Source organism: Numenius arquata, chromosome Z (genome assembly GCF_964106895.1).
Source record: "Numenius arquata chromosome Z, bNumArq3.hap1.1, whole genome shotgun sequence".
Classification (NCBI taxonomy): Eukaryota; Metazoa; Chordata; class Aves; order Charadriiformes; family Scolopacidae; genus Numenius; species Numenius arquata.
The window spans coordinates 77,976,541-78,003,378 of NC_133616.1; the positions used below are offsets into that span (position 1 = coordinate 77,976,541).

The 26,838-nt window shown below is 40.6% G+C and overlaps 1 protein-coding gene across 22 annotated transcripts in view; it reads right to left on the bottom strand.

Moving 5' to 3' along the window:
- Nucleotides 1–26,838, bottom strand: part of SSBP2 (single stranded DNA binding protein 2) — a 188,708-nt gene that overhangs the window by 137,937 nt on the left and 23,933 nt on the right. For all 22 annotated transcript variants that reach the window (XM_074166627.1, XM_074166650.1, XM_074166644.1 and 19 more), the window contains exon 2: nt 356–428. In XM_074166627.1, the coding sequence (XP_074022728.1) occupies nt 356–428 (73 nt within the window). The remainder of the gene's footprint in view (nt 1–355; nt 429–26,838) is intronic.

Below are 26,838 nucleotides of genomic sequence, written 5' to 3' on the forward strand. Positions count from 1 at the left end.
ATTGCTGTGTATTTTGGAGGGTTACATCACAATTCACAATTGGAGATACCAAATATAATTAGAAGGTCATCAAAAAAGAGTACCATCAATGCATTCTCTAACATGCACATTTATTACAGAAAATAGATGAATCTTTCCCTGGTGTAGTAGCAAGTCACAGAATAGGGACAATAAATCACAGCCAAAACACTTACGCAAAGGCACGTTAAATGACATGCCAAACTGGCCTCTGCAGAATCAGAAATCCATGCTGATCAATGTAAACAGAAATTCAAGGTTGTCACTGCTGTTTATTCTAGACGAACGTATATATTTACAAGCTGTGTAAGGAAAAAAAAAGGATGGGGAAACATACCTCTGACAAAAACGTCTGGGCTGATTTCTGTGCTCCTACATGGAGCAGATATTCATATACATACAGTGCTAATCTGAAAAATAAACAAAAAGGACAATATTTAGTATTGTGCATTTGTTTGTTCCTCTTCTTTATAAACAAAGGATTATCAGAAGTTTGAGGTGCACTCTATCACCTTTAACAAACCACTATATACTGAACATGTAAATTCTATTATCTATACCAGAACTTTTAAAATAGACATGTAGGTCAATCTAAGCAGAGGTGTTTAAATAGTAGTTAATTAAATATTATTAAGCCCTCAAATTACTTAATGTCAACATTTTTAATGATATTTGGACAAGTGCCCAGTGAGCTACCAACTGACCTACTGCTGGTCTGTATTTGCCCACTCTATACCATACTTATTGTAAATATAATATATACATACAGCAACATGGATTATTTTCCAGATCGATTTTTTTTTTTTTTTAAACACATGTAATGTGTCGAGCCGTTAGCATACTCAAACAATAGCCTGTGTTTATTCAAAGAATGCACAAACTTTGGGAAAAGTAATAGGGAAAAGTAATCCCAGCATCCATCCACAGGCATGCAGGACAACCACATCTCTCAAGCAAAGTGCAGAGTTTTAGATTCATTCAGACGCGTGCATCTAGGAGCCCCAGTGACAGCAGAGCTACAAACAACCCCCACGCCCCTGAAAGGAGCTTCCCAAAAAAGTGATCTTCAGCACCCAGGCACATCTCCAACTAAGTCCAAAGAGCTGGAGTAAGCATCTCGCTGCAGAAAGAGGACTCATCCCTACATGACTCATTCCCACCGCCAACTTGGGCTGGGAAGCCCTGTTCAGAACCCAAGAACAGGGGAGCTGTAATAACAACCAAGTGATACAGGTTATGTAGGCTAGATTTGAATTCGAAAGCCAAAGAAGTAAAGCTTCCTATTCCTCAGCTGACTCTCCAGAGAGGCTCCCGTCTGTCTGCACATTTCAAGTCTTTGAAAATGAAATCTCACTTAAAAAGAACAATTTAATAATAATAATGCTTGAAAATTCTCTATAAAACATTTCAGTCCAAGAAAAGAAAGTCAGGCTGCATATCTTTTAAATTTGCTAGCTGAACTGTTTTTAAGAAGTAAAATGTATTTGCATGCACTTCATGATACAACACTATTCTCACATGAAACACTTTGGTATTCATATTCAAAAATACGTATTTTAACTAAACAAAATAGAGAGGCAGAGAATATCTATTTTCCTGTTACTGTTCAAAATGTTAAGCAGCATTAGATGAGATAACTGTCATCATGGCAGTGACAGAGTAGTAATTATTGCAGTAACCTATTAAGTGTCAAATTTTAAAATCTAGGAGAGGTATTCCATAAAAATTGTTTTCATTAGTTGTTTATATTTGTATGTGCAATACACACACTACCCTCTCTCCAACTTCAAAAGGAAAAATGTACTATTTTCCTCAAATTAAAAAAAACAAAAACAAAAACTTGATATTCAAGCATGCGACTGGTTTTAGTTTAAACTTTGAGATTGTTCATCTGCTTTTTAATTCCAGTGGTTTACAAAACAGTGTGCCCGTATCAACAAATGCAGAGCTCAGTGTGCTAAGCAGAAAGCACTTGGTTCTTCTAATGGAGCACAGTACGATCCAGCGCTCAGCTGTGGAGCAGCTCACAGAGGACGCAGGGATACGCCTCTAAATACTGTGGAGAGAGAAAGGATCATGTACTTTCAGCCTCTCATACTAAAAGCACAACTGCATCTGTCAAAAAAAAAAAAAAAAAAAAAAAGGTTACATCTTCTTGACTTAATTATTCCCAGTTCAACTACCATTCGATTTTTAAGCAATACCTGGTTGTAGACAGAATCTAAGAGCTAAGGAAGACGTAACAGGCGAAGGGGAAACACTTTCTACAATGGCCAAGATGACTTGAATACCCAATAATGCTCTAAAGCATCTTGTTTGTCTTCCAAGATTCCCTTTTTTGTTCTTATCAAAACATGAAGCCTGCAGTCCAGATAAAAGGATTTGCGTGATCGTATCCTTTCTACCCCGCAAAGGAAAGCAAAACAGCACAAACCCAGGAGTTTATGTAGGCACACCACCTTCATAAGTCTGCCATCTGTCAAAAGCTTTAGCAAATACTGCACCATGATACCCAAACTGGCAGCACGATGCTTTATAATATCGAGAAAGATTTGTGAGTCTCATCTCGGGACTCCTGGAATCCACCTGCAAAACTGCGAGCACAAGTCAACATCACTACCTTGCTCCCACCTTCGACGGGCCAAAAACCCCAAGGTATTTCAACACCCCAAAAAACGACAACCCTAAAACATTAACACAAGGAATGTGCTAATTAAGCATAACTAAAACCGTAACATCTCCAACTCTTTGACCTGCATTATTACATCTTGGTCTAAACACACGAGCAGTGGAATGAAATGGTGAAACAACTGTGCTTATTAAGTGTGGAGGGTAAATATGCCCGATTTCAGGAAAAGAATAAGTGTTCCAGGTTTTAAGCTTCCAAGTTGATCCACCTGTGGTTAAAATAAGAGCTGGACCATGCTGGCAAGGGGACTGCTTGGCTCCTGTGACAAGAAAGCCAGGACCACCTTCCACAAACAGATGTGAGACAGAAGACAGGACACAAAATAACCTGATTGGGTCTTATTAGATGTAAATTGCTTGTTCATCCCTAGTTATTATGCTGTCAGGAAGTCTTTACAGAAGTTAACAACGTTACAGCTTCATTCAGAAATAAATGCATTTACCACAGAGATCAAAAGAAAGATACTAATGTTTTACTGCCTTAGCTGCAGCAAAAAGATCAATGAAAACTGATGCTCTGAGGTAAGACACCAAAGAAGCCAAAAAAAGATGCAACACTGTGTAACAAAAGGGTATTATTGAATATACAAACTTTAACTACAGCATAAAACCAGAATAAGACAAAAATGGCTACAGTCCAAGTTTGTAAAATAAACAAATGAATTGAATAAACTATTTAACACCTGAGCAGAGAACTAAGAAAAATAACAGTGAGATGGTCTTCTACAGCAAAGGACTTGGGTTTGAAGTGGCATTTTAAAAGACAGTTTTTACTCATTAAACTGGTGTGAGAAACCGTGTAAAAGCAGCATGGAAACATATGTTAAATTTTCACATTTGCATACTTGTTGACATCCCATGAGTAATGTGAAGAAAAAATATTTCCAATCAACTTGTGACAACACTGAAGTAATTTTTGTTAAAGACATGCCATAGGCCAGGGTCCCCCCTCCCTGCCAAGACAATTAGATTATACGTTCATCTATGGCCTGATGATACATTCACTCTATTTTAAAAAAAAATAGAAAAAGAAGAAAAAAAAAAAGAAAAAAAAAAAAGGCACTGCTAAAGTGCTCATTTTGCTAAGCTGCTGTGTTTTCCCTGAAGTTTCTGCTCTAATTGGAAAAGGCATTCATACATCCTACAAGTATCTACTGAACTCCAGAGAACCACCATTTAATCAGTTCTAGTCAACCAGTTATCAAAATATTACCAGGAAATAAACAGTAATCAGGCTAACTGTGCTGTGGTAATGACCTTCTTGCATGTTAAGGTGGGAAGATGCAATCAGCTTTATGAGAACTTACAACTAAAGCCTTGCAGCAGTATGTCCATTGATGAAAACTAGGTGGTCAATTCCCCCAATTCCAAGTGAAAAGATTAAGGCAACACCTAACTTTCCATAAAAGGCAGTGAAAACCTGAAAGCACCAGGAAGATGTTCACCTTATCTGTTTTTTGGTATCTAACTGAGGTGCTGTGAGTCACACAGACTCCCTGCACCGCCCCGGCAAGCTTCATTGACTGTACATAGGGTACTCAACCGGCTGTTCCCTACAGAAGAAGGGCTCAAGTTACCATCACAAAGTCTTTTAGAAAATAATTTGCCCATAAAAGGTAAACCAGTAGTATCTTTGTTTTGCACCATAACAAGATGTGTACTGAGAAAGTTTCTGTCCTCAATCTAAAACTGAAATTCAAGCAATGAGTTTGGAGTTTGGTTTATTATTATTTCTAAGGAGACAAAGAACAAAAGGAGAATGGCCACATTTTTCCATGAAGTTCAAAAGCTGGGCTTAGAAGAGAAAGGAACTGCAATAAATTAGCTTCTGCTTTCTCTTGACAGCTGCCCAGTAAACCTGCCAGAAGCAGCCAACTCTTATACATAGCTTCATGCAGTTGCAAAGTGCAGTTGCTTTCACTGTTTTATTAGCCACAGGTCATAACTAAAAATATATGTAATTTAACTGAGGGTACAGAGGTGTATAACCATTATCCAGAAGGTTATAAAATCAATGTGACAGAGCAGGAGCCTGCAGTGCCCCAGCCTTGGCAGCGTGTCAAAGCAGAGTTTGGGTACCGTACCTGCCTTCTGCCGCGCCGGCAGCCAGCTCACCGCTGTGGTAAGCAACACAAAATCTGCAATGGTGAACGACTGCACATCACAGAAATGTCCCTAGATGCTACCTTCTCCTTCACCAGCAATAGACCTTAAGCTGTCAACATCTGATGCGGGATTGAAAAAAAAAAAAAAAAAAAAAAAAAAAAAGAAGAAAAAAGTATCTATAGTGGTAATGTTCCAGATATGAGCACTGGGATAGACAAATCTATCTATCTATCGGGTAGATCCAAGATAGATCTAGCATTTTTGGATTGTTAAGACTTAATTTTTCAGTAACTATTCATATATGAAAAGTTCTGCATATGACACAGCACCCATTTAACTTTTGAGTTTTTTTTAAACACAATGAAATTAATTAAGAAACACAATGATAACTAGTAAATCAATATCCTTACATAATTTTTGGTTCGTGTGAAGAAGAGCAAGGCAGCTGAGCAACATTTAGAAGTAACTTCACATCAAAGATCTTAAATGTTCCTCTCTGTGTTTCAGGAGACTTGCAGTATTCCAAAATCACTACTCTGACCTATACTGAGAAGCAGCTTTTTTTTTGTCTTCCAAAAAAGGTAGACAAACCTGATTACAAATCCAGAGACTCTGAGGAATCTCACTCATTTAGTACCCAAAATATAAAACTTATTCTCTGAAATAAGAGAAAGTAGCACTGAGTAAGTATTTTTAATATAACACAACAGCTAAAAACATCTCAAATTTGGGTTTCTTGACATTTGCTTGAATCATCAATCCAATGCTTTAAGAACTGCTGTGAAGTTCTTAATGGCAAGCTGATTTTGCTAAATTTCAACTAACAACGGCAAACAATATTTTTTTTATAAAAAGTTTCATATTTTTTAACAGATATGAATACCGAACCATGGTTTCTCCCCTATTTGATCATACTGACAGTCATTTCCCTCTCTCTCTCCCTCCCCACACATTTATATATGAATATAGTTTTTTCCTATATTTATTTTTTATATATTTTTTCATGTATACATATGCACATACATATAAATTCGTCCAGTAACTCTGAGACTTAGGTGATCAGTCTGCTGTCAATTAACCCCGATAAGAGGGGACTGAGATGAGAGACCCCACGGGCCATGCTGGGTGCAGAAGTTCTTTGCTGCACAAAGCCAAACCCTGCAGAGTCACCGGTACATGTCTCTACTCACCTTCCCTGAGTGGTGGGAAGATCAATTTGGACGCAGCTTCAAACTCAAGCGATACCCAAGAATTCAGTGATGCTTTTTCATTTGCTTAGACAGGTACCTTAACAAGGGCCTCGACGTTACAGTGATTTATTTGCACACACACCCCTAGCACATCAGCTCTGGCAGGCATGCCGTTTCACCCACACATAATTTACATTTTTGGTTTGTTTAACTTCAGGCCAGCAGACTGCTCTTTTCAAGAGCCTCCGTAATTGTGCCAGTCTACTAGGTTTTTCTTCCAGCTCAAAATACGACCTATGTTAATCTAAGTGCTCTGTATCCTATCAACAATGTGATCAGTTTTCTTAGAAACACCTGGGTATTTAAACAAAACTCAAACACTGGTCTGAGGAAACAGCATGTCCCAAAGGAGAGACTCTATGTTTGTTCAGCTACGAGCACTGACTTCTCCGAGAGCTCCAACGACAGCCCTGCAAACACAGGCAGCATAAAGTGTGTGTATTCAACACTATTCATATCCCCCTGCCTCTTCCTCTGTAGACAGCAGGAAACATTCTCCTTGTATGCATCTAAATATTTGGGGCTTATGCCCAGGGCTATAATGAACAGTGGCCTCGGTGCGTTGTATTAGGCTGATGGTACTTTCTGAATAAGCTGATCTTTCTCCTCATTTATTCCAGTTTTACAGATAGGGAAGGCCTTCTCCTACCATGATTCTGGGAAGGTACTCTCATCACCTCTAGCTCTCTTCCACTTAATTGCTTGAAAGATGTCCTGTAAATATGCCTTGTTAATTCTGGTAACCCTCCTCTTGATTATATATACTGCTTCAAGTTAAAAATGGTTGTAACCTACTAAATGCCCTTTTACTCTAATGCTACTAGAAGTAGCAGATGGATTTTCTCAGTTTACTGATATACTTGCAACTCACAAATTCTTTTTGTGACTTAATTTCTCACGCTTCCATTACTTCATCTCCTGTAGACTTCAAGCACTAGCATAACTATTTCCAGCAACACATTAAATTGTGCACCAGTGTATAACTAAACATTGAATAGGTATCTGGTATCCATTGATCTTTTGGAAAAGATCAGAGATGCACACTATGGTGGTGTCTGCAGTCTCTCCCACAAGCATTTAATTGCATGGTTTTACATATTCTTGTCTGCTAAGGATGCCTTTGTTTGTGCTAAGATGTCACACTGCACAGTGTTCCCCACATTATTTTCAGCTGACTGGATGAGTTTCATACTAATTTTTGTCTCAGGTCTCAGCTTGTAGAAATTGCTACAGATCCCAAGTATCGCAAAATTAGAAAACCCTTCTGTAGATTCCAACCTGAATGGGGTAATTTCCACTGATTTCCAAATTCCAATACATCATCAAGGTTCAAATCAAAAGGATTCAAATCAAAATATTTCACTGAATTTCACTGAATTTTTAGAGTTGGAAGGGACCATAGAGATCATCTAGTCCAACTCCCCTGCTGAAGCAGGATTGCCCAGAGCATGTCAGAGCATGTTACTCAGGACTGCATCCAGGCGGGTCTTGAAAATCTCCAGAGAAGGGGACTCCACACCCTCCCTGGGCAGCCTGTTCCAGGGCTCTGGCACCCTCACCGTAAAGAAGTTTTTTCTCATATTTGAGTGGAACCTCCTATGTTCCAACTTGTGCCCGTTGCCCCTCGTCCTCTCACTGGCAACCACCGAAAAGAGTCTGGCTCCCTCCTCCTTCAACCCACCCTTCAGATACTTATAAGCATTGATAAGGTCTCCCCTCAGCCTTCTCTTCTCCAGGCTAAAGAGTCCCAGCTCTCTCAGCCTTTCTTCATAAGGGAGATGCTCCAATCCTTGAATCATCCTCCTTGCCTTTCGCTGGACTCTTTCCAGCAGTTCCCTGTCCCTCTTGAATTGGGGAGCCCAGAACTGGATGCAATACTCCAGTTGTGGCCTCACCAGTGCAGAGTAGAGGGGGAGAATGACTTCCCTCGACCTACTGGCCACACTCTTCCCTATGCAGCCCAGGATTCCGTTGGCCTTCCTGGCCACAAGAGCACACTGCTTGCTCATTGTCATTTTGCTGTCTACCAGGACCCCCAGATCTTTTTCTTCAGAACTTGTCTTCAGCAGGTCCACACCTAACCTGTATTGGTGCCTGACATTCTTCTTCCCCAGGTGCAGGACCCTACACTTTTCCCTGTTGAACCTCATGAGGTCATTCCTTTTGCACCTATGTTTTGCACCTATATTCTTCTACAAGTTTTCCAGTAGAATTTCATAGGCTTCCTAGTCCATGGTTAGGAAAGAAGTAAGGCTTATGAACCTAACAGTTTGTCTTGTTCTTTCCAGCTGGTGTAGCAAAGTAACGTACCTTCCTACAAACTAGTTCTCTCCGGCCACTAGAGCTACAGCATTATTCCCACAATATTCCTATGTGAAAAATGTTGAACATTTCAAATGCAGCAGCAGCAATCCACGGAAATAAGACTGCCTTACTTTCATTTGCATGTCATTCCCAAATGAAGAGTGAAACATGCTGAAATTAATTGACTTCGTATTTTCAGTGTTGATTTAGCTTCCCAGTGCTCTGTGCCTCCAGGTTGCTCAGGTGCCATTCACCTCCGTTTAACAGATTGTGTGTTTCTGTAGTCTCTTCTCCCACCTTCTTGCCTCCCCCAACCTAATGTCACCGCTATAAAAAGCTAAACAAACCATTTAGATCATTTGCGAAGTCACGTTACAGACAGTTCTTTCCTCTCCATGTGGGCTGAAAGACTGTGTCCCCTTCCTTCTCCCCTGTGCCCGGGGGCCAGGAAGCTGAGGCTGACTCCAGACTAGCCAACTGACGCTGATGGAAATCTTTTGCCATTAGGGATGAGTTTGCTGTAGCAGAGGGAGCAAGACAAGCCCTTTGGGTGTTCTGCTGACCTGCAGAGACCACAGGCAGCAAAACGCCTTTATCGTCTATTTCTCAGGGCTGTCCACTGTGAATCCAGACTGCTGCTCACATAGCCTTTGCCCTTTTTGCCTCTCCTCATTGAGGACAAGCTATTTACACTGAAATAGCCCAATTCTTGCTTATAAGTATCTGAAGGGTGGGCTGAAGGAGGAGGGAGCCAGACTCTTTTCAGTGGTTGCCAGTGAGAGGACGAGGGGCAACGGGCACAAGCTGGAACATGGGAGGTTCCACTCAAATATGAGGAGAAACTTCTTCCCGGTGAGGGTGCCAGAGCCCTGGAACAGGCTGCCCAGGGAGGGTGTGGAGTCCCCTTCTCTGGAGATTTTCAAGACCCGCCTGGATGCAGTCCTGAGTAACATGCTCTGACATGCTCTGGGCAATCCTGCTTCGGCAGGGGAGTTGGACTAGATGATCTCTATGGTCCCTTCCAACTCTAAAAATTCAGTGAAAATTCAGTGAAATTCCTTCCCATGCAAACAGAAAAGAAGGCTGAGTTCAACCACCCACCCACCCACTAACATTGAGGAGCAAAAACATCCTCTTCTCACTACTCTCGTATTTCTTCCCCCTTTTCCAGTGAAGTAACCCAACAAAAAAAAAAACCAAAAAAACCAACCAACCAAACAAACAAAAAAACACCAAAAAAAAGTGAACCGTGTTCTGCTTGCTGAGTGAGCTGAATCAGCCCACCAGGGGCCAGAGCTGCCACTCAGGAGCAGCAAGAAGCAGGAGTCTTGGACTGCGAACACAGCTCTGCCTACACCTTCAATTCCTTCTCCTGGCTAGAGTCTCAAACTTGGCATTTTATGAAAATGAATGTATTTTTAAGGTAACCTCTAAGTAGTTTCTTGGGCTTAAACCATATAAACTATTCAACTTACCACAACTATAAAATATGCTAAAAGGCAGCTAAGAAAATAGTTACATGGCAAAACACATTTTAAAGTGTAAGCTGAGATTTTTATAAAAATACATGAGGTTCCATCTCTTCCAGATAATAAAGGTGCTAACCTTGGCCTTTTCCTGCTGCTTCCAATGGGATAGTTACCTGTTTTTATATGCTATTTTTTCCCCGGTATATAATTTTCTATAGTTAATGAGTTTAATGCAATGCATCCTGCCCTGGCAGTAAGCAGAGCAGAGCAGCATGGAGCTATTGTAAGCAGAGTCACTGGCAGAAAGCAAAGCACAGACAGCACAGTCCTCAGCAAAATGCAAACTTTAAAGATAAACACGTGGCACAGGATTATCAGTAGGTGGTACCTAGCTGAGCACCTAGTATGACACCTCTGTAGACTTAAATAGGACAAAAGGCTGCTTTAAAATCCTGTATCAGCAGAAACCCAGGCTAACACTGACCCATGACACTGCAAACACCGACTTTCACTGCTCACCACTTGCCACTTGTCACCCACTGTATTCAAAGGAAAGTTAATTTGCAAAATCTGCCAGTGACTGAAGCATTCTAAAATCACATACGAAGAAAAAAAAAAAAAAACCACGTTTGTATTTATACACCAACAGAAAAACAGTGACTGGCTTCCAACCAACACGCTGGTAGCACGCACAGGCTGTTGAGAACATTGCTGCTGTACAACCGGTGCTTGGGCACTGCTTGCATATGGCACAGGCAGATAACACCTTCTCAACCTACAATGGCTTGAGAGGCTACCACCTTCAACGCTTCATGGTGGTGTTTTGGATGGGAAAGTCCCTCCACCTCACAGTGAGATATACACTGCTGAGTACCGTAGGGGCTGCCAGCCAGGTCACCCTTGGTCAGCTTCAGCAGAAGCTGGAGCCATGACAGCTTATGTTGCACAGATGCCGGCGAGGGGTTACCATGGCTCTGTTGTAGTAATAGCTCCAAGCAGTGGAGCAATATTATGTTAAAGCATTAGAGCTGTTCCTAAAGCAACTGCCTAGCCTGGAGCAGAATGCACTTCTCCCTCCCTACAGCAGCACCAGGAAAAGGCTGAGAAGGAGGAAGCACGAATGTATATATATGTATGTAACTAAGATGATTAAGGGATTGGAGCATCTCCCTTACAAGGAAAGGCTCAAAGAGCTGGGGCTCTTTGGCCTGGAGAAGAGAAGGCTGACGGGAGACCTTATCTACAAGTACCTAAAGGGTGGGTTGAAGGATGATGGAGCTGGACTCTTTTCAGTGGTTTACAGCGACAGGACGAGGGGGCAACAGGCACAAGACGGAACATAGGAAGTTCCATTCAAATATGAGGAGAAACTTCTTTCCGGTGAGGGTGACAGAGCCCTGGAACAGGCTGCCCAGGGAGGTCATGGAGTCCCCTTCTCTGGAGATTTTCAAGACCCTCCTTGGTGCAGTCCTGAGTGATGTGCTCTGGGCAATCCTGCTTTAGCAGGGGAGTTGTACTAAATGATCTCTAGAGGTCCCTTCCAACTCTGACAATTCCATGATTCCGTATACAGCCAGCTCCCCAAGGATGAGTTAGACTCACATCAGCACCGACTGGGCATGCAATGCCTGTCAGCCCCACAAAGCAAGCACCATGTAACTTGATTTTCGTTCCTATCAAGAAAACAGTATTTCTGTGTATCTGGCTCCTAGAAGGACCCATGTTTTTGCCAGTAGCTTTCCCAGCTCTGCTCAGCAAGTACGGGTTTAAGATCTTATTAAATATGGTGGGTGGGTCTACCACATTGAAGATTACCACTTCAGGTGATGAAGGAACCACTGCTACTGAAACCTAGAGTCTTCTCTTCGAAGCTGGAGGGTGAGGCAGCAGACTAGTATCTCACTTGGTGCGATGTGGAGTGAAGAGGAGGAAGAGGAGGACCCTGGCTAGTAGCACAGACAGCCTGGAGGATCACACTGCTGATCTCCTTTATAAGAGTCACAGTTAATGTTGGGCAAATATTTTTTTTTCTTCTTTTACATTACTTCTTATCGTTCCTTCCCACTCGCTGCCTGCTCCAGTTAAGTTTTATCTTAGAATCATAGAATGGTTCGGGTTGGAAGGGACCTTAGAGGTCACCGAGTTCCAACCCCCCTGCCGTGGGCAGGGACACCTCCCACTAGAGCAGGTTGCTCAAAGCCCCATCCCGCCTGGCCTTGAACACCTCCAGGGATGGGGCATCCACAACTTCCCTGGGCAACCTGTTTCAGAGTCTCACCACCCTCAGAGTGAAAAATTTCTTCCTGGTACCTAATCTAAATCTGCTCTCTTCCAGTTTATAAACTCTGTTAAGAATGAACTCCATAATCAGAGGTTGGTAGGATGCTCTGAAGAGCTTCCTTCCAGGTTTCACAAACTGGGACATTACAATAGCAGTCTGTCAGCATACCTGCTGGCATACCTGCAGGCTGATAGGGCAGCCAACTGGTAGTAGACACAAATCCAGTCACCTACTTGGAAAGTCACGGAGCTGATTCTGCCCAGCCTTTTGGCACATCTGTACAACAACCCATAAAAGAACGAGATGAACAATTTGGGTTCAGAAAGTAGCACACAGCTGTGGTGGTTTCTAGCACACACCAGTTCTCCTCCTGTAAAAGGCTCAAGGTTTTGGAGAGAAGACCTGACATTTTCTTCTAACCTGGCTGGTTTAGAAGAAATGCATCTCAGACTTACTAGCAAAATGTTTTCTGAATTTCACTGCAAGTTTCCTGTGGGAACCAAATAGTCAAAGACTGACTATCACTGATACTCCTGGCTGGCAGATTATCTCAATGGCAAGCTCAAATAATGAACATTATCACAAAATATAGATATAAAAAAAAAAACACCCACAAAACAAAACAGTAAACTTCTAAGAGCCACAATCAACCATGAAACGGATAATTAGCCTCAAGAGGGAATGGGAGAAAACAAGGATGAAGAGATAAGCAGTAACAAGTCACCTCATGAATCTTATGGGAATCATGTGGGATGAGAAAATCAAAGATGAATTTCCCTGAGTATCTATCTAAAAAGTGATGGTGGAAATAATTCGTATGACTGATTATGAAATTATAGTGTTTTCTTCTGGAGAGAGAAAGTTCTGAAAGCATCAGAGTAAAGCTAACAGACCTCAGAAGTCAAACAAATCTAGGGAACTGCTGGAAACAGTTTCTTCAAAAATAGATAACCTGAAGAAAAAAAAAAATGCAAGACAAACAATAGGCTACTCAGGTTATATTAAAAAAATTCAATGGCAAATATCAGTGGAAGACAGACAGGACATAACAAGAGACTACTCTGGCTGCACCAAAAATTCCTCATGGGTCCAAGAAAAAGGTACAACAAAAAAAGAAGAGATACCCATAACAGTATTAAGGAACAAGACAACCATGGGGGTGACATGCAAAAAGGCTGAAGTGCCAAATGAGTTTCAATGAGCAAGGACATAAGGCAGCAAGAACAAAGCCTACACCACTGAAGCATTACAGTTCCACTGTTCAATGCAAGAAGAGTGCATGTTTTCTTCATATCCCCACAAAACAGCAGAAGAGAGCATTACTACTTAAATATAATGGGAATACACACAGCAGGAGGAAACAACAGGTTAAAAAACTGCTTAGCAAGACAGTTGTACTACAGGGGAGAATGTTGTCTCAAGAGTGCTGAGAAATGAGCCAAAATAGTTTCTGAACTCGGAAGAATTTAAAGAAGCCTAGCCCATGTATTTTGAAAATCAAAAAGAAAGGGCCCAGGGATTTACACACTACTCAGAATTAATCCTTACCACTAAAGTTTCACATTTTTGGACCAGACAAGGCATGAACGTGACATTGGCTGCATTTCTTAAGAACAGAACACACGAATTCTACTTCAGTAAAATCCAAGTCCCTTCTCTGCTAGAAATAGGGAAAGCAGACCTCAGCCTCAGCATAAACCACCCTGGCCTCTGTCAAGCGAGGCATCCAGTGGCAGCCCTGGCTGCATGTTACGGAGCCCGATGCCTGGCAGCGCTGAGGCCCCTTTTGGTGCAGTGTCACCAGATGCTGTGACCAACCTGCTGGTACCAGGAGGTGTCCGTTTGCATCTCACCATGGAGTTGGTGGTACCTTCATTACTTCTTCAGTGATACTGCTCTGCAAAAGCTGGAGCCTGTACTCCTGAACGTCCTGACAATGCAGGTATGAGGGGAAAAAAAAACAAAAAGCTTTTTCTAATGCCTATACACCTCTTTCCCCAGTTTAGAATGTCTTTCCTGTATGTCACCGCCTTTGAATGCTTTGCGATTCCAGAGCTGCAGATGACACAATGTCAAATCTGACATGAACTTTTATGCAGTTCCTTCATTCCTTCTGAGACAGTTTCTCTGCAGAGGTTGTGGATGCTGCTTTCCTGCTTAACAGTGCACTGAATGGCACAGGCTCAAGCAACATCAGACAGCTGAGGCCACCAGGAAAAATAGTTTTCAAGGGTGTGCTATTAGCTTCACTTCCTAAAACTTTGGGGTTCAGTAGATGACTACTAAGCATCTGCCTAAAACATAAAGTTTCCTTTCGAAAACAGGCAGCTGCCACGCTGGTCCCTGGGAATAATCACCCACTGGCTTTGCAATTGCTACCCATGTTGGGTGAGCAGTTCTGCAGAGGTGGAAGAACTCAAGGCACTTCTCTAAAAAAGAAAAACAGAAGAACAGCAACTACCCCAACCAAAAGATAGACTTTATATGCACAGGTATAAGTGTTAAGTGTATGTACAGAAATTCTCAGCACACATAAATTGCTCCTGCAAAACTTAATGCACAGTATTCCTCCTCAAATCACTGCGATTTTCACCCACAGGTCAACTGCACACGATCTGCTATTATCAGACCTACCAACTGCCATATGGCTGCCAGCCCTATCACACCTGTCTGCTGAATTCTTACACATCTGGCTAACCTGCTACAAGGCTTGAAGCATTTGCCTGCTATTTCTCCCCTCGGCTGATAGAGACAGGCTGAGCAGACAGCTGGAGGTATTCTCTTGCTGTTCCCCAAACTGGATCTTGGCCAAGAGATTAGCCAAGACCCTCAGCTTACTCAACATTTCCACTCAGCTACAGCTCCAGATAAGCTCAAGCACCCGGCCACAAGCTACAGTTCATGCATGGCAAGTTTGCTGAGCTTCGAGTCCTCTCCCAAACTGCCCAGGGGATCGTCTACTACGCAAATATATGTATTTTACAACCTTACAGATAATTTACTTAGACTCCGAACTGGAAGTTACCAGAAATATTTTCTTTTGAAATGCAGGTCATAAAAAAAAAAAATATACTGGTTTCAATATCCTTCCACAACTTTTTATAGTGAGAATACTTTCCAAACAGAAAGAGTTTCATCAACAGAAGGAAGATACTTGAAAACTTGGCTAACAAATAGTTGCTCTACAAAAAAAAAAACCCAACCAAAAAACAACAACAAAAAACAGCAACAATAAAATCTTGCAGTTGTGAAGCTATGCTATGTTTGACTAGCAATCTAGAAAATTTTAATGCTAACTCTCCAAATTGCTTCTACTCACTTTGAAAGGAAGAAACCAGACACTGGACAAAAGGGATGAAACGAATTTGATTCCATACTGATGGCTGATGTTTGGTGGAAAAATTTATACAGTATTGTACTTCCTCATAATTAAAACAGGGGAAAACAAGCAAAACACTTCTCGTACAATCTCTGCTTGAGCACTTCTTATTTCAAAATTTAAGGGACATAAGCATCAAAGAGACTGCAGTTCTACCACGTGTGGTACATAATTCACAATTCAGACTGGCTGTTTTGCTCTTACCAATTACAAATGCATTTCTGTATAGTACATACTCAATTCAGAAAAGGTTATCTTACATTTGGCTTACACTGGAAAACAGAAAATTCTATTTTCTCAGTTTTGTGAAAAGACATTACTAGAACACTGTAACCCACACTGGATTAGGTTTTTAAGTTAACTTCATAGGCAGGCAAGTCAGGAAATACAGAATGTAAGTCAATGTCCTATTGCCAAGATGCAATTGCTGCAGCAGAACAGTAAGAAGTCAAATGGGAGACTTCAGCAGGCCATGCACAAGTTTCAAGATGTCAGGAGTTGACACTGGAAGGGGGAAAAAAAAGAAAGGGGGCGGGGGGGGGGAAGAAAAAAAAGAGAAGGGGGAAGAAAAAAAAAAAAGGAAAAGAGTAAAAAGGAAAAAAAAAAGAGAAAGGGGAAAAAAGCCAAAAAAAAAAATAGAGAAGGAGGGAGAAAAAAAAAAAAAGACGGAAAAAAATTCAAATCCAGATGGGTTCTTCGCAGCCAAACAATTTAAGCTTCCAGAATTTGGCATCAAGGTTTATGCTTCAATAAGCTGATGTGGCCCAACACTGCATACCTATTAATACAGCTGAATGAGTCCACACCTGACCCCAGCTATGGGAGCACAATTCAAGTCACTGATACCCTTGGGGACTACCATCAGTGACATACCAAGTATAGCAAATAAGTACTTAAAACTGTCAGCTTGTGACCAAAAGGAAAAAGATATTGAAGATGTCTTAATGGACTCAAATACTTAATGGACTTAAAAACACTGGTGAGCGCTATGCAAAAATTTTAGGCATGGAGGTGGTTTTGCTAAGGACAGTTTCAGAAAACGTCTTCCAAAATATGACCAGTGATAAGCTATTTTACCTAAACATCCTCTGTAATAATACTGAAAAAAAATAAGTAAATTAACCTTCAAAATGTGCTCAATTTTACAAAATATAAACACTACTTTGCCTGTTGCTCAGGTCCAAACTACTGCCTGAGCAGCATTTTTATTTTCTTCTCAAGAGACTTTTTAAAGAGTTCTGATCTAACTGCTTGAGAACACAGAAAAGTTGATTAAAAAGACTTATACAACTTACACGTGTTTTTCATTTCTCAGTTAAATATGAATATTAATATTCAGCAAATATTTGTATTTAAGAGGCTGTTTACACACTATTTGAAATTGACTGGAGTTATTTATATGGTATTAAATAGATCTGATCTCAAGCCACAAAGCTACACACACACACACATTGCAATGGCTCTGCTGCTATTCCATGCTTCATTTATTACCTTCATCATCCTTTCTTCATTTTCTCTGTTTGTTACCAGGAAAAAAGAAATTACTCATTAATTACTCTGGGAAATCCTAAGAGCTGATGCCACTGTAGTCTGCTCAGCACATGAGAGTTACGAACAGCAGACAGCAATAGATCTGCCGTGCTCAACCTTATCCTAAACAAGACTCCTACCTGCCGCAGCAAGGGAAAAGAGAATTACTTTTTTTATGACTGTGTCTTCTTCAGTCTACCAGCATTATCTCTACTAAGTTGTGATGGAACATTACTAATACCAGGGTGGAAAAGCAGGGGGGGCAGGGAAACTTCAAGACTCCTCCAAAGATATTGCACCAGTTGATGAAAAAAAAGCTAGCGAGATTCTTTCACTCTTTCTACCAAACTACATACTTCTTTTTACCAGCTTACATAAATAAATCAATTTATGCTTCCTTGTTTCATGTTTTAAACACGGAAAAGAAAGTCTGAACACATCAAAATTTTTCAGACACAACCACTTCAGTTTAACAATGCATAATGATCAAGGTATTATGAAACTGTAATTTTGTTACACAACACTTTTAAATGATAAATTAAGGTTATGCATCAAACTATACTCTCTTTCAGCACGTACATGCTTTTTCCTAAATAAATGTTAATTCAAGTTTCTGAACAACAGCAAAACCTATCAGCTAAGAAAATTGTATTAAACTTGCAATGAATAGCATTAAAAAGAAAAGAAAGACAACACTTGGGATTCATTACTGAACTCTCCTGTTTCTATATTAACTGTTCCCTTGAAATTAAAAAAAAAAAAATTCAGTTCTTACTAAAAAGGGTTTAAATCACTGGGATTACAAATCACTATATTTTCTTGGTAGAATGATAGTTAAATCATGGTTGCAAAACAGACTGTAAAAATCTGTATTGTTTGGATGAGAAGCTACCACAAGTCACACCAGAGTGTGGCTAACGAAACTGCCTCTTTTCCACCCTTAAATTTCGGTAAAATCCAGCAACACATGGAAGAAACCAACCCCTGCACCAAGTAATTTCCCACCTGACATACAAAAATAGTCCATTGTATTTTTGGTTTGTTAGCCCGGGTCCTGTATAAACCACAAATACTTGAGATTGAACACAGACGACTGACACAAAAGACTTCGACTCTGAAAATCTCTGCCCAGTCGATCTCTAGAGTGAGTTAGCTGTATGCCACCTCAGTTCTCTTCCAGTGGTATAGCATACACATGGGCAAAACAGGGAGCACTGGAAAAGGTTTATCCGTAGAGACTGGGGAAAAGTCCATCGCTGGAGGTTTTCAAGACCAGCTACATAAAGCCATGGCTGACCTGATCTACTGTTCATGACAGAGGCACTTCAAGGAAAACTTACGGACTATGTGACCTCCAGGAGCTCCCTCTAACCAACGCTGCTATCATTTTATGACCTGTTGCCAAAGAATGCATTTGCACCATCTTCCCTCTTATCTTCATCACATACAGCTTGGTCAGTATCCTGCTCCTCCACACCACAGGCAATCATTCAGAGTGCAGTCCTACCTTCACACATCCCCTCTACCATACATGAAGTTTCTCTACTGAGCTACTCCAACAACAAGAGAATTCACCTCAAGAAGAGAGAAGACAACAGTGGGACTACATCAGAGAAGAGGCTCAAATATCCTCTTCCACTAAACAGCTGCTGGAAACGTCATCCCAACTCACACTGGAAAAGGGTTTCCTAAAAGGCTAAGTGTTAAGGCTAAGTTAACATCCTTCAGACCTGTGTCACCTTAGCAGAGACAGACTAAAACAGAGAAAAGGACAGGCTACACACATGAAATGAACTAAAGCAATCAGTTACCATTAAAGAAAAAAGGATTGGGAGGGGACACCACAAAGAGCCACCTCTCCCATGACCAGAAGAGAAAGCTTCATGGTATCTCTGCCTATTAATTTAGTATGATGTGAAAGGTATCTGCAAAAGTTTCCTTCCTTGAAAGAAAAGTAAAAATTAGGAACAGACCTCACAAGGAAGAGCACACATACACACAATCTGCATTAAGAGCAATGTCTGCATTTGGATCAGCAGCTGGGTACACTAAAAACAAAAATACACAAAACGTAACTGCCTGTTTAAATACAGAAATTAATTTTCGTTAGGAATACCATTTTTTACTCTCAACCTGACTCAAAATGAGATTTGACTTTAAATCTTCTAGTCAAGTTATAACACTCTATCTTCCGAACTACAGATGCTCAACTTGGTCCTGTGTCTATTTAGAAAACATATTAATCAGGTTTTTTTAAATTTCGTTTTATTAGTATGTCACAAGAAGACAGCTTGTCAGCACAACACCAGGCATTCACAGCTTTGGGTTCCACTGTCACCTCAAAAAGCCAATCCTGCTTCTTTCCCTCTCAGCAGGGCTTTACAAGAGGGTTGGAGTCAAGTCCTGGGATTATATTTAGTATTAAATATGAAGTATTTATAAATCTGTATTAAGTAAATTAAATGTTTAATATACATTTTAACAAAGGGTCATTTATTATGGATTTTAGCCCAGCAGTTAGATAAAACACTGTCTTTAACACCTTCTACTGGTACCACATATGTAATACACACTCTTCATGCCTGTAACCTATTTAATAACAGACATGAATTATTTCTTAGCCCTCTATAAACAATTTATAAATGTACCCTTACTATAAAGCATGACTGGACTGGCCTTTAGCTTCACAACAAAAGAGTCTGCAGTATTTTAACTGTTGCATTAGTAAGTACAATCCTACTTATAAAGAACTTAACAGTGATATACATTTTGTCATACAAAAATACAACCAAATACCATAGCCTATAATTTATGTCAGGATTCAGTAATACGTAGCGGATTTCAAAAAATAAAAAAAAAAAAAAAAAAAAAAAGTGAATTGGTTACAATGCCGCTGTAAGCAAAACTAGAATCATATTTAGGCACAATGAAAGAAGCATTTTATCCCTCTGTAGTGCAAATTTAGTTTTTCACCTTGGGTTACCAATTTTGTGAGACAGGATGTGCTACCCAAGTGGGCTGCTTTGGAACTCCTTCACCAACAAACTGAAGGCAAATTTTAATACCAAATTCCTGGCAGAAGCTTGTCCATATGCTAAATTCTTCTGAAAATCCCACTCCCCAGCTCTGTGCTCTGCACACGCTATTTCAGGTAGGCAACTAAGATGCCAGGTTAGTACCCACATGTTATTTATTAAACTCACATATATCTCCATTGCCCCAACACTGGATTATTGACCAGCTTTTGTTTTCCTCCACGATGTTGGAGGAGTCTCTCCTGCTTCTCTGGGTAACCTGCTGTTGACACAGATAATCTCCAGAGCCAGCAGTCAGTGGCAGGGTGCTCGCATGCAGATAAGGATGGATGCTGAGAAGCCTGCACGACAACTCTCCTCCTTCTCCCATCACATACAGCTGGAGAGCCTCAGAAGTACTGTTTTTAACAAGACCATCTCAGTCAAGGCTGCCTGTGATCTCTTGCCTGCTCAACAGGGAACGAAAATTTTAGGAAAACTGTGCATTTTGCCACCCTAGGTTTTAAATATAGACTTTGGAAATAGTACTGTATGTTAACTGAGTGTCAGTCTTCACTTTCAGAGCAGCTGACATTCTACATATCTTTAGTATTAAAATCAATCGTTAGTTTTAGTATGTATAAAGCACTCTGCGACTCCTCCTGGCACTGCACTGACTTACTTTTACCATAAACGTTATTTGTCTCACATGAGAACTGCATTAAATTTAAAGCAAACACTTACAGCACAGCAAAATGCAAGAACCATTTCTTAATGGCAAGACACAAGGAACAACACTTTCTTAATGTTTGAAGTCCGCTGTTTGCACCTCCCTTCCCTCGGATTTTTCTCCAACTCAGTAAGTGAGTAATCAACCCCAGCTTTGTAACAGTGCTCAAACTTGTGGCATTTTTTTGATTAAACTCAGAATTTTCCTTACAGAAGACATCCTTTCCGAACCACGCTAGGAGATGTAAAGTGACCTAAATAAATTGGTGGAACATCAAACCAAAATATCAGTGGTGTGACCACCGATCACTTGTGTTGCCCATCTTTTTAAGCATGTTCTGTTGGAGAACAACAACCAGCTGTGACTAAGACCACATGCAGAAATAAAAAAACCCAACCAAGCTATCAGGAAGAACACAGCATGGCCTCTTAACTCCTTCCCAGCAGACTGGATTCATTCAGGAAAGAGACGCTGCACTAGGGCAAAATATAATACAACAGCAAAGGCTCACAGTGTAAAATTAATTCATGCAGCTCAAAATTACTCATCTATTTTAAGTCAAATAAAAAATATAAAACACAGTCAAGACCACTCTTTGTACATGTGAAAAATGCCAGTCTTAAATAAAAAAATGTCCTTTTCAGATCTAAATTATGCCTTCTACGTGCCACCTCACTTAACACAAAAGCACGAAAAGAAAAAAATTAGTTCTTACCCACATGAAGCTCACAGGAAAGTTGACAAAGGAAAAACTACATAATTTGAATAAAAGAGAAAAGGAATCTAAAGTTCATAAATGAAGAGAGACTAATCTCTGCTTTCTAAGATATGTGAGGAAAAAATAAAACAGAGCAAACGTAGGAGACAATACCCATGTACTTTCAGGCAAAAGAAAACATAAGGAAAGTACAGATCCTGAGAAATAACCACAGGATGACACACAACATTATATGACATTTAGGATGCTTGGGCCAAGACAGCATAAGCTGGGCATGAATGGAGGTACCAGGTGGGAGTCTGAAGAGCAGGTAACAGTTGATACTGTTGAGACATATTAGTTGTTTAGCTTTAATAAGTAAGTTTTCAGTAGAATAAATTACTCAGGGTCATAATATGGTGTGATCTGTGCTGTTTGCTTAGCTTTACTTAGCGTGAGTGGCTAGATTTGCTGAAGCCTTCAGGCTGCAATACAGTCAGTTTTCTTAGTAATTTTCCTAGCAGCTGGTACAGCGCTGTGTTTAGTCTTTTAGTATGAGGAAAATGTTGATAACACACTGATGTTTTGGTACTGTTTTTCCGTTAAGTCTGGGACGTTTCAGTTTCCCATGTTCTGCCAGCAAGCACAGGCGCACGAGAAGCGTAAACCAGAAGGTAAGGAGGAGGCAACAACCCTCGGCAGAGATGGCAAATCAGCAAAATACGAGCAGACAACAGCCAGGATCCAAGAAGGTGTTAGGAGACCTCAGACCAAAAATCACCACTGGACTAAAAGATGAGTGAAGAGCATGTAAGGGGTGGATGTACAGGTCATAAGGGTGTAATTGCCCAGGGATTTCTTTGTTCGAGGTTCCTCCCTGTTCAGAGTCACCCAGCCCGGGCTGACCTTACTGCCGTACCTTCTGATTAAATTACTTATTTTTATAAAATCTGAGGCCCGAGACTCTGCTGTGGGAAACCTGGGGTCGAGCCTGGAGAAGGAGAGGGGTGTCCGAGAGTAAGCGTGTGTGTGGGGAGTGAGAAGGGGGTCACCCATCAGCTCGGGGTCCCTTCACAGTGAGCAACCCTGGTCCTGGCGGTGACAGACTTGGGTGGTGTGTGCCACTCCTCAGATGGAGTGGGAATGCTTGGGCAGCGGCTTCTCCTTCAACAGCTACAGCACCAGGAAAGAACACCTGACAACGCTAGGGTGCAAGGAACTTCAACATCCACTAACGATGTTTTCTGGCCTTCCTCCGAGGCAAATTAAATGCTAACAGGACAGACACAGGCACGTAGAGCACACAGGCATACTCACAGACAATCATACCTGCACGGTGATGTAATCTTTCTATTGCTTGGTCAACAGGCCAATTCCACGTGGAATTTGGAGTCACTAAAAAGGCCCTTAGCACCCTTCAGGGTGATGAATACAACTTTTCAGCACTCATTTATGCAGCTATCCAGTCCTTTGAAGATTGGTCCCTGGAGGTACTCAGCACTGACTAGCTTTGAAGATGTCCTTAAACACTAAACCAACAATCATACATGGGGAAAAAGATGCATGTGTGGGAATAATAACTGAAAACCAAACCTGAGATAAAGATCTGTCAAGTCTGATGTGAAACTCAAGAAAACCCCAGCAAGATCAGAGTAGTTAAAAGCTGCTTATTATTTTGTAATGTTCCCTTTGCAGTGCCTCTGACCTAAATAATGTCCTTGCTTTTTAGAAGATGGCTACTCAAAGGTTCCTCATTGCTCCCTCTCTCCAAGAGAGCTCAAGCCTTGCTGTGATAATCACATCAAAAGGTAAAGGGACTGCAACCTAAAACCCATGGAATCAGCTGTCTTCCACCCCAAATAAAATGACAGAGGCCCAAGACCTAAAATGATATGTCCTTGAAAACAGTGTAAGGGACAACAAGAGGTAGGTAAGCCTGTAATTGCATCAATCAAGAAACTGCAACAGATGGAGAGATGCACTTGGAAACACGATAATCTCTACAGTGTTTTCTGTCAGACTATGAAGTCTCTCTTCATCCCTAGAAATGTGGAAACAAGAGGGGGGAAAAAGAGGAATCATCAGAGAAATTTAAGTCTTGCTAGGATGAAAGAAAAGGAAATCTGTGGCGCCGTGGAGCCTACCTTTATAAAATGTTTCTAATGGGAATCCTGCAATTTCCCTACCTCTCCCTGCAGATGCAATACCCACAGAACAGAAAGACAATTCTTAATAAAAGATTTTTTCCTGAAGTAGCTTGTTACTGGCATCAGCCATTAGACTGGACTTAAGCCCCATGGGAGTACTGGGATTTGATGATGAGTGAAGTCTGACTGGGCCTTTCACCCTCTGCTTCTGAGCACTTACCTTCTACTAGGCCTTTTACCAAGATCTCCTTAACAATCACAAAAACCGTTGTTACCAAAAAGATACGTTATGGCCACGAAAGGAAAAAAAAAGGATCTCCTCACAAAGCCTGTAACACACAACCCCCATCTCCATATGCAGACAGTAAAGACCCTGCTGCTGCAGAGAAAGATAATCCTGGCTGTTATCACCAGCATCACACATTTCTTCTACTGTAGTTTTGAAAGAGGGGTACAGTTTGTCCCACACTAGCTAACGAGTGCATGGTACAGCCCAGCTGCTCACCCAGAGGTACGAGGGACCACTTTAGCTGCACGGAAAGCAAACTCTCAAGATAAGCGACTCCTGTCCTTATTCCTGAAGATCAATCCCAAGACAGCACCCTGTCTGTGGCTCGGGTGGGGGCTGCTCCCAGTAAAACACATACTATGCAGCCAGCTCACTTCCAGACTGCATCCCCCAAACCCAAGCAGTCGTGCTCCACTTATCCTTACGTCCTGCCTTTTTGCTTATGCCCCGTTACAGCTTTTAGACAAGCTGGATGTTTTCTTATGACTACTTGAGAACGTGGTTTTGGTCAGCACAACAGCTGCAAGTATTCCTCAGGAAACCAAACTTTATACTCATTTGTTTAATTTTCAACACACTTAAAAATCTAAGTATGTAAAAAAAAAAAATCATTGTAATTTCTTCATTTCATTGGGAGGACCACTTACTAAAACAGAGAAAACTGTTTTCTCAGTACCTTTCTCTGTTTTAGTAATCTTACCTATTGACTTTATGAAAAATAAGCCATTGCTTTTTCGTGAAAATGTCACATCAAATTCAAAAAGCAGGCAACATTTGCTACTCTCTTATAAATTTGATCACACCTCTACAGTAACAATTTCATTAAACTGTTGAAATAGTATTTTCATTTTTTTCTGGAAGCAAAATGTAAGAGGTAACAATAATTTATTTTCTTATTCATTCTTAGACAACATTACTGAAATAATTATAACGGAATGCAAGAGCAAAGGTTATCTAGAGGCTGAAATATCTTTCCTGTTGTTTGCAAACTTTTAAGTGGGGTTTTTTTCCACACACGAAAGTCTATAAAAGAACTTTCTTTAAAACAGTAGAAAAATAAGAGGGTATGTTACCACTTCTTATTTCAAAATGTGGCAAGCCTTCCCCCCCCAAACATTTGTCATGGTTTGTCCTCAAACCAGGACAATGTTGAGAAAGTATTTATGTGATTTTTGTTTAAGAAAGTTACTAATATCTGTTAGAGATTTGACTATATCTGCATTGTTCACGTTTGTTGTGTTTAATACATGATGCATCAAATGCCTAAATAACCTACAGAACTTACACGGATTTGAACATAACATGGATGATAACATGCTGAGGTGGAATCACCATCCTCAAACCAAACTAACACACACAAAAAACCCCAGAACAAACCCAACCAAAAGAAAAAAAAAAAAAATCCTACAATTGAACTCTCAAATTAGCGTTTGTGATTTTAGTCTCAAACTTATGCATTCAGTACCCTATCCTAAAGAAAGAAGAGGTTCCCCTAATGCCAGTATTCGTGTGTTAATTCTAAAAACAAATTTGCAGAGCCAACTGGCAGCTCTTTAGGCTGTTGCTTTTCTCTTTCATATGCATTCTCTCACATTTGCAGGTAAGAAAAGGAAGATTAGCCCCCTAAGGTGCTTTATACACTTCGGTCAAGGTGAACAGTGCACAGAAACTTTTCTATGGGTAGGTGTAAACTTTACAACCTCAGGACTAAATTTCAAGGCCAGTAAACTGGAACTGAAGATTTTAACAGGAGACAGTTGGTAAGGACCCGTTTTACAAAGCACTTCAGTTCCGCAAACTGCAGTTCAAGCTTGACCTGCCCGGTACCAGGATAGGTGATTATCTCCCATTTTTTCTACATAGGCTAATGGGTTATGCTGATGCTTGTGACTGTGCATTTTACAGAAATACACACAGCACACACACAGACAGACAAAACTTAATCTATTTATCTATTTAAAGTCTCTTCTGTTTTTCCTCGTGGCCAAGTTGCTATAGAGCTGTGTTGTGTTGTGCAGGAAAGCACAGCTTCATTCCTGCTCTAGTTATTTTGCTCCCCACGGCTGCCATGAATACAACAAATGAAATCACATGGATGGTGATCTTGTCAGATCTCATAAGCAAAGCAAGAGTTGGCCTGGTCATTATTAGAATAGGAGATTTCAAATATAAGCTAGAATCAAAACTATGAAACTTTTTGTACAGAGTGGACATCACTCACTGCAACTTCTCTGTAACATCTTCCTTTGCTCCAAGTATTTTACTGTATTGCTTTTCATGTTCAAGAAGGCCCATTGGAAAAACTAGTTGTACAAATGGCAAAAAGAAAAAAAAAAAAAAAAGTCAGCTGCTCAGTTTATTTAGCAACCCTGCAACTCACGCAGTAGTTTAAAAGAAGTTGCACAGGAAATTCAGTCAGCGAAATAAAAAACCATACTAGGACTGGATTTGCAAAGAAAAAAAGTCAAGAAATTCCCAACCAAGATGCTAACAGTATAATTATATTAGCCTGTTACAAAACAATTAAAAGTAATGAAATTTTGACTGTTCTCACTAAGTGTTAAGAAGCTTAAGATTAGTATTTAGTTAATCTGGCAGTCCCACTGAGAAGCCGCAACACAGACCAGACAACATACTTGAGGTGGTAGTGTTGCTCCACAGCTTCTCAGCAGCATCAGTCACCTTGGAGCACAGAGACTGACACTGCAAAACAACAGCATCTTACCTAAAATTACATTTTGAAAGGTGCACAGAGACGGTCCGTGCAAAAAGGGACAAAAAACAGTTGATACTGTTAAACTCCTGTTTAAAAGGCACACAATTTACAGATTGAGAATGGCAAATTTCCAATAAGGTTACACTTATAAAAAAAAAAATCTCCACAATGCTTAATAAGTACAGACACAAACATTGTTATAAGGGCTTTGAAAAAAAAC